General features: G+C 27.3%; 1 protein-coding gene across 1 annotated transcript in view; it reads right to left on the bottom strand.

Moving 5' to 3' along the window:
- Nucleotides 1-1,403: 1,403 nt before the first annotated feature.
- Nucleotides 1,404-15,116, bottom strand: part of LOC106692433 (uncharacterized) — a gene marked incomplete at its 5' end in the record, with an annotated part of 33,356 nt that continues 19,643 nt past the window's right edge. Inside the window, 7 exon segments of the mRNA XM_067052123.1 lie at nucleotides 1,404-5,375; nucleotides 6,523-6,723; nucleotides 6,985-7,164; nucleotides 7,402-7,482; nucleotides 8,207-8,274; nucleotides 8,597-8,816; nucleotides 10,177-10,395. Of these exon segments, the coding sequence (XP_066908224.1) occupies nucleotides 5,278-5,375; nucleotides 6,523-6,723; nucleotides 6,985-7,164; nucleotides 7,402-7,482; nucleotides 8,207-8,274; nucleotides 8,597-8,816; nucleotides 10,177-10,395 (1,067 nt within the window).

Raw genomic sequence — 15,116 nt, 5'->3', positions numbered from 1 at the left:
CAGATAAACCAGGGATTGAAAATAAATATTATTTTTTATTTTAAAAGAGTTTCAATTATAATTAAACTCTTATGTCCATAATATAAAAATTTCGATTAAATTTTTATATTTCTAAATTTTTCATTTTAATCATCCTCCAATTTCGACTCATTGGGAATCCTACATCATAACTTGGCTCAGTAATGTCAATTCTGTGAGTCAAAGAAGGAAAATGTTCATCTGGATCTCGACGCACGTGAGCAGCTGCTCACATATTTTTTTTTTTTTAGTTCTTCCAGTCAAAATTTCAAATATAAATTAAAATTTTTTTTTCAATATTTTTTAAAATAAGTTTTAATAAATAAATCAATTGCTTTTAATTTTAACTAAATTAAAATAAAATATCTAGTTAAAGATTTTCATGAAGGCAACTGTCACTTTACAGCCAGTTGCTGCCATGGCTGTAAAGTGTGAATGCATAAACTGACTTTATTGTGGTAGTATGCCGGACCTTGTGCAAGTGATAGATGTCATGATGGTAACTATCATACAGTTTACACCATGGCAGTGACTGTGGGTCAATTGACCCCTAAACTGTTTTGTTTGTTTCAAAAAATAAATATTAAACTAAAATTTATACAATTTTTTGAATATTCGTTCAATAAGTTTTGTCGAGTAATCATTTAAAATAGAAATTGTTTTAAAACAGTTATTCCTAAATTTTAAAAATAGATTTATGCAGTAACTTTTATTGTAACATGTATTGAAAAAATTAATAATGTTTATGGACCTAGATATAAACTAAGGAAGACAAATCTAATTCCAAATGTGGCTTCCTGCACTCGGGAAAGAGATTTCAACCAATATACATCTCACAAAATTCCCAGACAAGTGCATACATCTGTGTCTCAGTTCATTAAACCTAATATTTAATATAAAGAAAAGAAACCTGCAAATTAAGAAAAAATTACATTCCTTTTGTCAGAGTTAAATATATTCACTCATGTTGATTTGAATTTAGACATTCTTAGATTTATAATAATGAATTAAAAAAAAGTGTAAACCTAATAAGGGGCTTAGAATGAAAATAGTGTAAGTTTGTTTTATTGCAAGAAAATGAATTTTTAGTAAACTTACTTAGAAGATTTATGTACATTACATATATATGGTATATGTACATTACATATATATGGTATATGTACATCATAGATGATATATGATATATGTATACATATATAATTTAAATACATAATCTAAGTATTATATATGTCATTTAAGTAAATCTACATAAAATTCACAATGAGCCGAACTTGATTTACTGCCCTGTCATTCATTGTAAATAGAAGATGATAAGTAAGCAATATACAAAATTTGATAACTATTAAAGTGTTAATAAGAACAGGGTTAAATAAATTATACAACTGTACCAACAATTATTTTAATGAAATAAACAGAACAAATTGTATTTTACTAGCTAAAAATTGTGATATTTTCTTTTCATTGAAATGGCTGTACAAGCTTACAATAAACAGAAAAGAAAAGTAAATTAAATTAAATCAAAAACTTATTACAATTTTTACATTTTGATAATTTACAAATTAAAGCATTTTATCACCTTAATTATATTTATATAAACACAAAATTAAGCAAAATTAGCTGCAATTTATTTACAGCCTTACATAATAACACAGAAAGCTTCAATATTAAGTGCTATATCAATAAAAATAATAAAATAAAATAATTAAAATTAAAGAATCAGTGGCACCCTGTGATGAGTTATTTTATTACAACCAATACGATAAAGATTATTATTATTTAAAACAGTACTTTCTCCCATTCTTACGCTATTTACAAAAATAAACTCTCATTGGTTAAATACCAAAAAACCTCATTCTCAAAATATTAAACTTTTAAGAAATTTAGGAGGAAATATAGAAATAATGTTATTATAAAGAAAAGATAAAAAAAAGAGAAGAAAACCGAGAGTAAAATTTGAAAGGTATTTCATAATACATTTATATATGGTATAAGTTAAGTGAATACACCAATATAATAAATAAAAAGAAACATTCAATTTAACACTTATCGAACATCAAATGTATAACATACAATTTGGAAAAATTTACAGATAAATAGAATTAATGATTCTAACCTAAACTTAACAAATTTGAAATAATGAGTCATAGGATCTTGTTTTGTTCACTGTTAAGCAGAGGAATTTTAATTTTGCTTCAATCAACGCATGAATTTGTGTATAATATTTTGATATACACTGGAGTAGGTACTATGAAGGTTACAAAGTAATTTATTTTCATTCTTACTTAAATTTCATTCTTATTTTATAGTAAGATATATCAGGAAAGTGAGTTCGTTAACAAATAGTTCTTATATTCAAAAGTACTCTTAATTCGCATCGTTTTTGTTTTATTCTGGAAGTACAAGATGAATTTAGCCTTATAGTATTGTGACATAAGTATACATTACTTTATAACTTGTCAAGTAATTTGAAAAAATAACTGTTTAAAAAGAAAATTTTTTTTAAGAGCTTAACATTGGAATCATTCACAGAAGGAAAACCAAGCGGACGGAAGCAAGTACTCGGACAATTTTTTTTTTACTGCTAGGTTAGAATCAATATTCTGAAAATTATTTTTTTAATACTACATCTAATCATATTAAAATAACATAAAGAAAATGTAGCATCCATTTGACAATGCCATCTAAAGATAGGATGTTAAAATGCTAACAGTTTCAGCCGCATAATGAATAATTAATATTAATAAGTATGATAGAAATATAGCACCTTACTTATAAAAGCCTCACAAAATGGCTAAGTTTGGTTTAATATTTTTTTTTTCTTCCTTGGCTGTAGAAAATTCAATGCAGTAATAACAATGAGTACAATACACATAATTCTAAAAATTCATAATTACGTTTATTAAACATTTAACAGAGAAATTCAATTATTCAAAAATTTATTATCAAATGAATACCACACTAATATACATAAACATAAAACTTATGTTGACGAGAAACATAAGCCAATTATATAACACGTAGAGAATAACTGGCATCAGAAATTAGAAAGCTGGTTTTAGGAACATTTTCAAGTTCCTAATAAACAATTATACTTTCTTATAGTATATGAGCGCTAGATTCAATAAGGTATATGATATTACAAAACATAACGAGACATCTAATATTTTTTAAATTCACTCGTACGCGATCAGCTAGTATTTTATAAATTACACATTAGAAATGAATATTGTATCATTAAAAAAAAAAATTAACAAAACAGTCCCATTATGTTATGTAAATTATTCTATGAATCTAAGGTTGAAATTTTGTAAGCATTGAACAATAAACAATTTTCAAGATATGAGATCATTATATATCTAAATACAGCGACTGATAGCATTAAAAAACATGAATGGAATGTTCATTCCTAGCTAACACCAAGAAAAAAGAAGACACTGAGATTTTAATAACGTACATATATAATGAAACAATATTTAAAAAAACAATTTGTTTTAATAATCTTGAGCGAAAAATTACTTTATATTATAACATTTTCAATTATAAACATGTAACAGACTTGTTTGTAATGCCGGAAAAAACTTAATGGATATTCCCTTGATAAATGCAAATCTGATATATCAATAAGAAGGATTCAAGACACAGTTATCAAATTCCCACTAATGAACAATACTGGCAGCCTATCGAAGTTTTATGATCTAAACTACAAAATATATCTGTTTGTCAAATTTGAATTAATATACAGCTTTTTTATAGTAACAAGAATGAACAAATCATAAACAAATCGATTGCTATAGAATGGTGGTAATAATATTAAAAAGTAGTAAAATAACCTAATGGCATAAATAATAGCATAACTACACTTTTAAATACTTAGAGCAAAACAAACATGTTAATGAAACAGATATATTTACTTTTTCTTAAGGAAATTTGTTTATCAAATTGGTCAGATAAATTTCGTTATATACAATCGCCATTATAGGAATAGGATAACTGATAACGACAAATGCTCTAAAAGCAGCATTCACGGAATGCTTCTATTTTGGACTTGTTATACTTTGTTTAATAATCTATATTTTTAGAAAATTATCAATTTTTTGAATAGGAATAATATTGAAGTTACATAAAATTTTACCTGATTTTTTTTTTTTTTTAATTTTTTATATATTTATTTTTTAACACCCCTTCACCTTCAAAAATACTAAAGCTATCAGATATATTATATAAATTTGTATAGACAAATATAATACACATTAAAAATAGTTCCATTAAAACGTCGGATATTAATTTTAAAATATAAGAACAGAATATAATTTCTGTTCATATGATACATTTTTCGGTCCTAATCTGGTTTTTGTTTAAAGAAAAAATAATACTAAGTAAATGAATATTAATAATAAGGTGTTATTAAACTAGAACACCTGATGCCGAAATTACTCAATTGTACTAACTTTGTAATAGCACTTACTCTCCGTCCCCCCTTTTTACAATGAAAGCATTATCCAACCTTAATCACAATTGTGTTTATATAAATGTCATTTTTTTGAATGTGTATATACACACTACGTACATATGTATATATAAGTGTTCCTTAAAGGTTAAGATACAAGTCACACAATGAAATAGCTAAAAGAAACAGCGAGTAAAGAATTCGCTCGTTAAATGCTCTGACAATTCCCCTATCGTTTGGTGAATAGATGCCGAGATAAAGGTGTCTTATTAACAATAAAATTTAAAAAAATAACATCTATATTACTTTATTAAATGAAATAAACATCTTTACATATTTTTTTCTTTTTTTTTCTATAAATACTTATCATTCTTATTTTTAAAATATCTGTTCAGTTTATAATCAATTATAATATTCTATGAATTCAATTTTATCATAAATGTAAATGAAATAAATTGAAATAAAACGATTTTTCTTTTTTTTAAATAACTTGGTCATTTAAGATAATTTCTATAAATGGAGACATAGGATTACCAAGAAACTAACACCAATGTGGTCAATGGTTATAAATCTTCTTTTCATTAAAATTTTATATAATATGAATTTATAATACATATACATAATATATGTATGTATATAAAAATATACATATATATAATATATGTATGTATATAAAAATATACATATACATATATGTATAAAGCAAACTTCTAAATAAAGTAGATAATTTGTAAAAGCAACAGAAGAGTGAAGATAAAAAAACCAATCAAAACCCTGAATCTATATATGAACTAAGCTGACAATAGATATCATCACCGATGAGCCTGATAGAGACATACGAGCAAAGCGACAGCAGCTATTGCAGGAATGAATGTGTTCTTCTCTCCGCTACTGGTTTCAGAGCACTTACCTGAAAAACATGATCCATTTGGTTAGTTTCTGAATTAATAGAAATAAAAATTGTGTCTTTATAAATAACAAAATATCACAGAAAATCAATCAAGATAGTTATAAAAGGGATCCATGAGTCTATAGGCCCTTTTTTGGAAAAATGTTTGAATATCTTCCTTAAAGTCTCAAGATAATCATGTAAAAATTTCATTTAGCATTTATTCGGGAAAATATAAACAACTAAAACTGCTCCGTCTGTATTTCTTCTCATTGTAGTATTTTTGAACTTCATTATTTAATAATATAGTCAAGTAGAAATGCAACTTTAGAAAAAAATATAAAAAAGAGTAATATGGAAAGTTTAGGACAGTGAACACTGGAAAGAAAATGTACCTAATAAGAAGAGAAATTCAGTGCTAATTTAACAGGTCAACAAAGATACTCAGAATATATTCAGGAAATATCATCTTTAACGAAAGATAATTCACAATTATCATATTTCTGGGGTCTCAAAAATAAAGAGAAGCAAGAAGCACCAGAATCAAAAACTATTGAAGGTAGAGATTATTATTTTTTTTTTTTCAAAATCAGTTTAGAAGTATATTGCATTGATATTTATATATTGATGGATTTATGCTGATTTGAAAATATCTAAGACAATAGTCTTAGATATTTTCTAATTATATAGTAAGTATATAGTCTTTGTGATTATTTTATTTTATTTTTCTATTTTCATTTAAACAAAGTTCATAAGTTTATGTTCATTTTTACCTATATTCTAGTTGAATTTAAATATTTTTAATAAAGTCAGTCAGGCTATATTTTACTATATTCTGGCTTAGTAAAACTATCTTCAGGTTTTTTTCTAAAACAGAATAATTAGAGTAAGCTGTAAATCAATATTTTATATATTTTTGTGTCATACAGATTTAGTTTACTTAGTTACTTTTGAATTCATTTGGAATAAGTTTAATAGAAATGAATAAAGGAAATGACCTTAATAGTTAATGTTCAAATATAAAAAAAAAACTTTGAACTAGAATATCTCAAAACTATTATTTAAAGTTTAAGGCCTTTTTCTAGCCACTTCCTTGATTTAGAAGCATTTTTTTAAATGACAATTTTATAACAGAAAAAAAGTTATGAAATTAAAAAAAATTATGAACCTATTTCAGTGATGTTGAAAGTAAATTCTGTTGGTCTAGAAGTAATTGCGCAGGTTTCGGCTACTCTTTCCACAGTCAGGCCACCAGAAGAGTGAGTCAAGATGAAGCAATAGTGTCTTGCATCTGTAGAATGTCTGCTCACGGGAGAACCAACAACGTAAGTAGTAGAATTTTCTCTCCAGCTTCCATGACAAGAGTAGGCTGAAAAAATAAATAGTCGTAAATAAAAAATGTGATTATATATATATAAAAAAATTATTGACCGTAACTAAGTATATTATGGAGATATGCGGGGGTGTGCTCGGAAAAGAACAAAGAATAGTTTTCAACTATAAAAATATTTAAGAATTATTTGTTGTTCCCTTTTTGATATTGCACTCCTGACAATCTCCTTTATAAATATTTAAATATGTTAGTCTCCTAGATTTTTTAATTTTACCATTAATAATGGAACCAACTTACATGTCTTGGGTATAGTTTTACAAGTTGATTCGAATTCCATGATATCTTGGCTGGGAGAACAACCCATTAGAAGAAGTTGAAGATTAGTTTGTTGGGTACATTCAGCGGTTGTTTCAGGTTCGATCTTGCTAGGAGCGTACCTACCTTCCAGGGGACATTTCACAGTTGGCAATGTACCAGCTAAAAAATAAAAAGATAATTATTTTAAACTGAAAAAAGAAAGGATATTGTTATATTCTGACATATCATGAACTTTCAAGATGGAGAAAGAATTTATTTTAATTGCTAGAGTAAGATGGCATATGAATGAACATATCTATGAGTTACTTACTTATAAACACAGTTAATAAATTTAAATAATACAAAAAAAAGTGCATAGAAGATAAATAACGACTAGAAAATTAAATTACAACTTACTTATCATAGTAATGGTGCTAGCTGATGAACTGGATTCGTAATTGGTAGAGAGACAAGCTTCTTCTGGGTTGTTGTACATACCTAATAACAAAATAATAATAAATAAAAGCTAAATATATTTACTAATTTAATTAATAAACACTTTGAATTACATATTTTTTTTTTTTTAGGAAATTTACATTTAAATGCATCAAAAGAGTATGCTGTAGATGTCTCATATTAAGAGAACATACTATTATAAGTAGAGACCAAATTTTTGTGCAATTGCATGTTTACGTTTCCTAGCTCCAAATTCAGCAAAATTTCAATAGAAATTCGAAAAATGGAAAATACATTCAAATAATCATGGGTGTACCCAGAGGGGATCAGGAAGGGGCAGCTGCCCCCCTCTAGAAGTAAAAAAAATATGAATTTAATAAAAATTGGAAGGATAAACCATGAAGTAAACAGTAGGATTAGAAAAGCCAACCTTAAATATTTCCAAATCAGCTAAGTAATAGGAAATGAGATCAATAGTGTCACCAAGTATCCATCCAGGTGAAAAATTTAGTAGTACAAAAAGACAAGTGGAAACGTTGGACTGAAGATGGGCTGAAAGCCACTAAGAAGCTAGGAAGAGAGGAAGTCAACAACTATAAGCTTATCACCCTGGAGATGATATTAGACGAAATGCAGATATTTTTAGTCTGGATTATACTTGATAAATTTTGTATCTAAACGATTTGGTTTCTTTAATTAAAAAAATTAATTACAGTCAAATGTACATTAAACAACTAATTTTTGAACTTGCATATAAAAAACTTACCGGACTGTTGCATTTGAATGACATGAGAATCTCTTCTATGAATTGTCATACACTTGTAACCTCCATCACTAAAATTAAAAATAAAGAATTACTAAACAATTCTATTACTTATTATTAAATAAATCAAGATTGATACTAAAAATAATAATAGTAATAATCATAAAAATAATATTTTTTAAAATACTTTTTTATATAACTTCTTTTTTTTTTAATGTATATCTAAAATGTAGTTCTCAAAATTAGTGATAAATATATTGACCAGTAAACATACAAATTAAGATAAAATACACATTAATTGAGAATACTTTAGAGTACAGTTTAAGAAAATATTATCAACAAAAAATACACTTTCAAAAACATGAATGATGAATTTAATAGCACTTTTCTTACCATCCAGATACGACGTGTACTACAATTCGAGCCATCTTAGCATTTTCAACTTCCAAATTATGACAGACAAGTTTGGTTTCAGTGACACCTCCACGTGATGATATTTTCAAACTGGCATTACGATGGGAGAAATGGAAACTGTGGCTGTAGTCGAGGCTCCTCCAGTGATAATGAACAGTAACCCAAGACGGGAACTTGCACTTGTAATGTTGTCCTTCGACTGAAACAAGAGAATATAATTGTGTTAAAGAACTAAGTTCGTGCTAAAATAGGGCTTGAAAGATTGAAGAATTAAAATTTGAATATATATGGACAATTTTAATAATAAAATTATTTTGTCCTAATTTTTAAATCATTGTTGATGATTTTAATTGGTTCATTTAAACTTCAAAAGAGAGAATTAAATTAAACTTCAGATAGTTAATAACTAATATAATCCATTCAAATGTAGTGGATCTTTCTTTATCTAAACTTGAATGTGATAATTGAAAGCTTTGCTACAAAAAGGAGGTACATCTAATTTTCTAATTTTTTGTGAATACTTTAGAAAAACCATCTTAAAAAAAAAAAATCTAAGTTAAGTGAAAAAAGAATTTTTGATTTATTTCCTCAATTGTTCTTTCTTATCAGGACAGTATTTCTTGTTAAAAATGATAGTTTTAGAAAATATAAAACAAATTTTAATACAGAAGCTTCCTCTTTTTTGTTAACAATAGATGTCACATCTATTTTTAGGAAAACAATTTATTAAAAAAAAGTATTTAAAACTTTAATTGAAAGGATGCATGTATATATGGCTATAAAAATAAAATTATCAGTAACAACAGTAATCAAAAATGAGACAGAGAGGTCCATTTCTTGAACAGCACAACGAATTAATTGTTTGGAACCGAACAAAGAAATTATCTGTTTCTGATTAAAAAAAACAAAAACGATTGTTTTGGCTTCCTGTACCTTATTCTTTCCTTTTTTAAAATGTTTATCATCAAATACGAATTGAAGAATACAGGAGGAAAACAAGCAAGCTAGATTTTATTTTTTTTTTTTTTATGGAATGAGCAAAAATGATTTATGATAGAATATTGGATTGCAGATAGGATAAAAAAATCAAAATAAAATTTCAGTTGAAATGAATTGATAAAATGTAAAGATACACTTTGGTCTCCTGAACATTGAGCAAAAGTTGAGATACCTTTTTTTTCTCTTGCAGTTTACATCTTCGTTTAAGAGATAAGTGATTGAAGCCTGAAGTTCTTTATTGAAATAATTAATAAATAAGTTATTTATAGAAACACTTCAGTAAATCATTGTTTAGTATATGAAAAGAAAATTGAATTTACAATTTATTAAAATTAGCAATGCATAAAATCTCATATATTAGAGAATACTACTAACTCAGGCAACATTAACTTTTAAAAATATATTTTAAAAAAATTAATATTGAGGATTACATCTAAGGCCAAACAAAATAATATTAAATTAAGTTATTTAAAATGTCATTATCTCTTTATAATGATCAAAGAGGATATTAAAACTAAATGGATTGTGATGAAAAGAGAATCAAATCCTTGAAAACTCACTTCTTGACAGTTTCATGTTCCTCGAGCCCTCATTAGGTGTGATGAGTCCGCTGCAAGTCGCTTCTCCGCTCTGAGCAACCTGGTAGATATGGTCAACCTTATGGTACACAAAGCAGCGATACCGTTCTTCATCAACAGTGGCCATCTTATGGTGCAGCCTGCCGACCAAATAGTGGTAAGACCCTTCTCGCCAGGTGGCCAAGCATTCCAGCTCTTCAACTAAAACAGCCCAAGTTCATTGTATTAAATTTTAACGTATTAAATAAGTATTGTAAAAATTAAAAAAAACATTGTGCTCATAAAAATTAAGTTATGCAATGTTTTTGGGTACTACAATACAAAAAAGTACTTTGCTGGGAGAAAAGTGGGATTCCAAAAGAAAAAAATGAAGTACATGATCATTGAGGAGGGAAACACACTCATTAGACTGTAGTGAAACATAATAAGGTAACAATATATCTGAGGAGAAGATGATCGGGGGTGTAGTATGCAAAGATAACACAAATAAACAAAATTTATTCATGTGTGCCGACGTTTCGACCTGAATTTTAGGCCTTCATCAGAACTGAAAAAACAACTCTTAAAGCATCGCAGACTTGGTTCTTCTGGTCCGTAAGCTTATGGATTGGTTATTTGAATTGGTAGGTTAATCCAAATAAGTTAATAAATTAGGTCAATAATGCCAAATAAATTGGCCTGAATTTGTGGGACAATCGTCGAGTGCTAATAATTATTTAGTAATTGGTTATTACTATTATTTGAGAAACTTAAAGAAGCTTTGTTTTTGGAACCGACTAATCAGAAGTTATTAAATTAAATTATTATTTCATGTTATATAATACGAGGTGTGAGTCTTGTGGTCTGAGGTTTTGTGTTGATATTTGAGAACACCAGGATGTGGGCTTCTGGTTATGTCTCGCCATCTTTTGTAACAAGATATATTTTTATCATACTAGTATTACCATTTTTGTTAATCTGTTGTCAGTATTAATAATAATAACATCAACGGCATAAAACTTGTTAAATAGGTTAAAAGAAATTCCAGATACTTTCTAAAATATCTACTGTAATACTATTATGTATGTACTAAAGTAATTATCTATACTGATTTGTACTACATACTGTGGGTCAAAAATGTATTTGCACACTCCCCCTTTTTTTATAAATCTCAATAGGATTTAAATATTTGCAGGACTAATATTTACTTCATAAGTGGCCCTTGAAAACTAGTATTTATAAGTAATTAATATTTTGGAATTTTTTATTTAATACAAGATCAGCCTTAGTGCTATTACATGGTGCTATATGGTTAATGTAAGAGGAACATTTTTTTTAACAATTGATTATAGGGGGTATAGTCACATACAAAAGACACCCCTAACTATATACAAAGTTATAAATAAAAAATATTAAGATAAAATAAACAGATTAAAATAATAATTCATGATAAAAGTAAAGTTAATAACAAAAACAATGACATTTATTGATTTAACAAAATAAATAATTGACTTCTAATGGAAAAAAAGGTAATTTAAGAAAAATATGAAGAGAAAATTAAAATAAAATTTTAGAGTGATAATAAAAGAACTGATAAATATAGAACTCATAACAGGATGTCCATTTGGAATTCAAAGACAAGTAAGCAGTAACCATACAAAATATAAATTTTCAGGATCAAAAAAGTGATGACAGTTTTAAATGTTTGCCATTAGCTCCAACCAGAACAAATAAATACATTTTCTTTCAATAAGTGAGCAATGAGGATAAAAAAAGATACAATGATAACAATAAAACTCAGTCTTTGTTATATATTTGTCATAAAACATGGCTAAAACAAGTGGACTATGTATTTATTTGAAAAAAACAAAACAATGATCATTAAATTATATTTTAATCGATTTAGTTACCAAAAAATAGCTAATGGATTAGAAATGATTTTCAGTGTAGTTCGAAATATTGATAAAAATTTTAAGAAGGCTGGTACGGTTTTAAACAAACTTAAACTTCGTTCAGGACAGCCATTAAAATTTAGTGTATGGGATTGTTGCGCGAAATCCTATTATATTAGTATAGTGTCAATAGCACCTTAAATTTCGTGAACAGTAGGAAATTTTATTGACAAATGTATTTATTATGGTAGGGTTCAAAGGAAAAATATTTTATTACCGATACGAACCGGAAAAAATGCCTCGAGTTCAAATCATTTGCTAATAAATATTTGGAACTCTGTAAAAATATTATTTTTTTGAGTTGAATGTAAATTTAATATTTCCGCTCTGATGGTCGCAAGTACGTTTGGCGAAAACTTAATATGTAGTACCATGGTACGACGATGGAACATTAGTGGAATCAACTTCAAATTTATAAAATATTATGTACATATTTAAAAGTGTGCTAATACTTCTTTGACTGATTAAAAAGTTTTTTTTAATTTTGTATATTTCTTTACAATCAAGTGTAATTATGAATATTTTATGAAATAAAAAGTATTAAAAATAGCATTACTACTACATTACGACTAAGAGTCTGCCAGGTATAGGTACAGGGAATAAAAAATGGCGACTGTTCAATATGTTAAAAAAAAAATTAATTTTTCATTTGGAGCTTTATATCTTTAAAACTATCAACACTAGAAAACCTAAGATAATATTATTTAAAGTAGAGTAGATTATCTAGAATATGAGTCCTAATTACGTATAGATGTCTATTAGCGCTCAAATTAAAGCTAGTTAAACATATTACAAAGTAGTTTATGACATTTATATTTGCAGGAGTAGTAGTTTTCATGATATTTGCTAAAATGAAGTAGTTATAGTAGGACGGATAAAATATCACGTGCAACATTTATTATTTTATTATATTCATTTGCGAATGTCATAAAAACTACTACCCCTACGAGGATATGTGTCATAACTTACTTTATAGTAAGTTAAATTACTTTAATTTTGTGTCTTGGCAGACATCTGCACGCCTTATGGTACCTGAGATATAATTTTCAAAAATCAACAATTTTATCCGAACACGTGGAATAGATTTTGTGATATAGATTTCTTAAAGTAAATTCACTAACTTCTGATTTTTCATGAAATGTTGCTTTTTATATCTCGGGAACTATTGAACGTAAATAGCTCTATAAGGGCTCATATTTTAGCAAATTTACTCTACTTTAAATTATATTCTGTTAGATTTTCTAGTGTTGTTGGTGGTTTTAAGAATATAGAGCACCGAATGTAAAATTAATTTTATTAACGTTTCGAGACCGCCGCCATTTTTTATTCTCCCTACCTATACATGGCAGAATCATTAATTTAGACTAACAATTATACATAGTTTTCATTAAAGTAATAAAAAATTGGAGCGAAATAACTGCTTTTTTTTTTATTACCGGCTCTTGTACTATTAAGTGAGCCATATCTTTTTGATCCACTGTGTATGACAACTGTCATCTTCGATTTTGTAGAATATGAATATGAGAATAATGAAAGCTCGAAACATCGCCAATATATATATAAAAGTCTCAACCCGAAAGAATTCAGTATGAAGAAGTAAAACAAGAAATATGTAACATTTGTAATTCTTCGCAGGCTGTCATTTCTCCCAGAGTAGGTGACAGTTTAATCAAATAAATATACGAAGGAAAGACAGAAAAGAAGAAAAAAAAAAGAAAAGAAAAAGCTATATGTAAATATGACAAGAAACCATTACACGAAAGAAGGGGAATAATATGGAAATGATAATAACCCACGCTCAAATACAGACGAGGGTAATTGGTTATTTCGGATATGAAAACTTGGCGGTTGGAGGGGAGGGAGCCTTCAAATAAAGTTATGCATAATAAGGTATTTTTCTGCCTCCCACCCCCGTGGGAGGGGTGAAGGGGGAGGTACCTGTCTTTGTCCAGAATGCCAATGATCTCTCCTAACTTTATTATTAGAAAAGTAATTTTACCGGGCTAGGGGTTCCTTCCCTATTGTAAATATTATCAAACAATATTCATAGTCTACCTTATTTTATACTATTTACAATAATAATTCGAAAAAAAATAATAATACGGAAATAGTTCAAGAATCATATCAACCCAGAACTAGTTAGCTTACGATATTAATGATTCTGACAACTGTTTCTAATTGATAGTTCCTTTTTGGAATGTAGATATGAGATGTACTATCATTCTGACGGTGTTTGAAATTTAAAATGTTGTCTGGATCGTTATTTAACTTTATTTTGAAGACTAAAGGCTTCGTATTCGAATTTGTTAAATTTATTTAATTTGCAATTAAAAAAAATAATATTTTTACTGAAAAGTAATTTTACCGGGATACGGTGTTCCTAAAATATTGTAAATATTCTCAAACGATATTCATTGTTTTCGTTATTTAACCTTACACGCTCATCTTATTCGCCGAAATGCTATAATCTAAATTATATTTATCGACTGTAGTTAAACCATTTCGAAATTAAAAAATAACAAGTATTTCTCACCTTAAATCTCACAATTAAGTTTTTTTTAGTTACCGAAGAACCTAAATACTTAAACCTGACTACCTATTCAAATGCATTTCCTCTTATATTTATATTACCGAAATTGCTTCTGTTTCTATTGCTTACTATACAACTTGCTTTGTCCGTATTTATTTCGAGATATAGATCCTTACTAGATTTGATCAACGTAGTAGCATTTAGTTTTGTAGCTCTCTCGTCCTCACCCAATAATACGAAATCATTAGCATACCTAAACACAAGTAGTTGTACACTTTTCGGTAGACATCACATTTTTGATAATGCTAAATTAAATAAGGTAGGTGACAGAGGATCGCCTTGTTTTAAACCTGACCGAACTTCAAACTTCCCGAAATAATAAGTACCGATTCGAACTTAAACGTTTCGGTCATGCACATACGCAATATACATATACATACATACATATATATATATATATA

This window comes from Halyomorpha halys, unplaced genomic scaffold (genome assembly GCF_000696795.3).
Source record: "Halyomorpha halys isolate HHAL.00 unplaced genomic scaffold, Hhal_1.1 Scaffold56.1, whole genome shotgun sequence".
Taxonomy (NCBI): Eukaryota; Metazoa; Arthropoda; class Insecta; order Hemiptera; family Pentatomidae; genus Halyomorpha; species Halyomorpha halys.
This window is presented reverse-complemented; position numbering and strand designations above follow the sequence as displayed.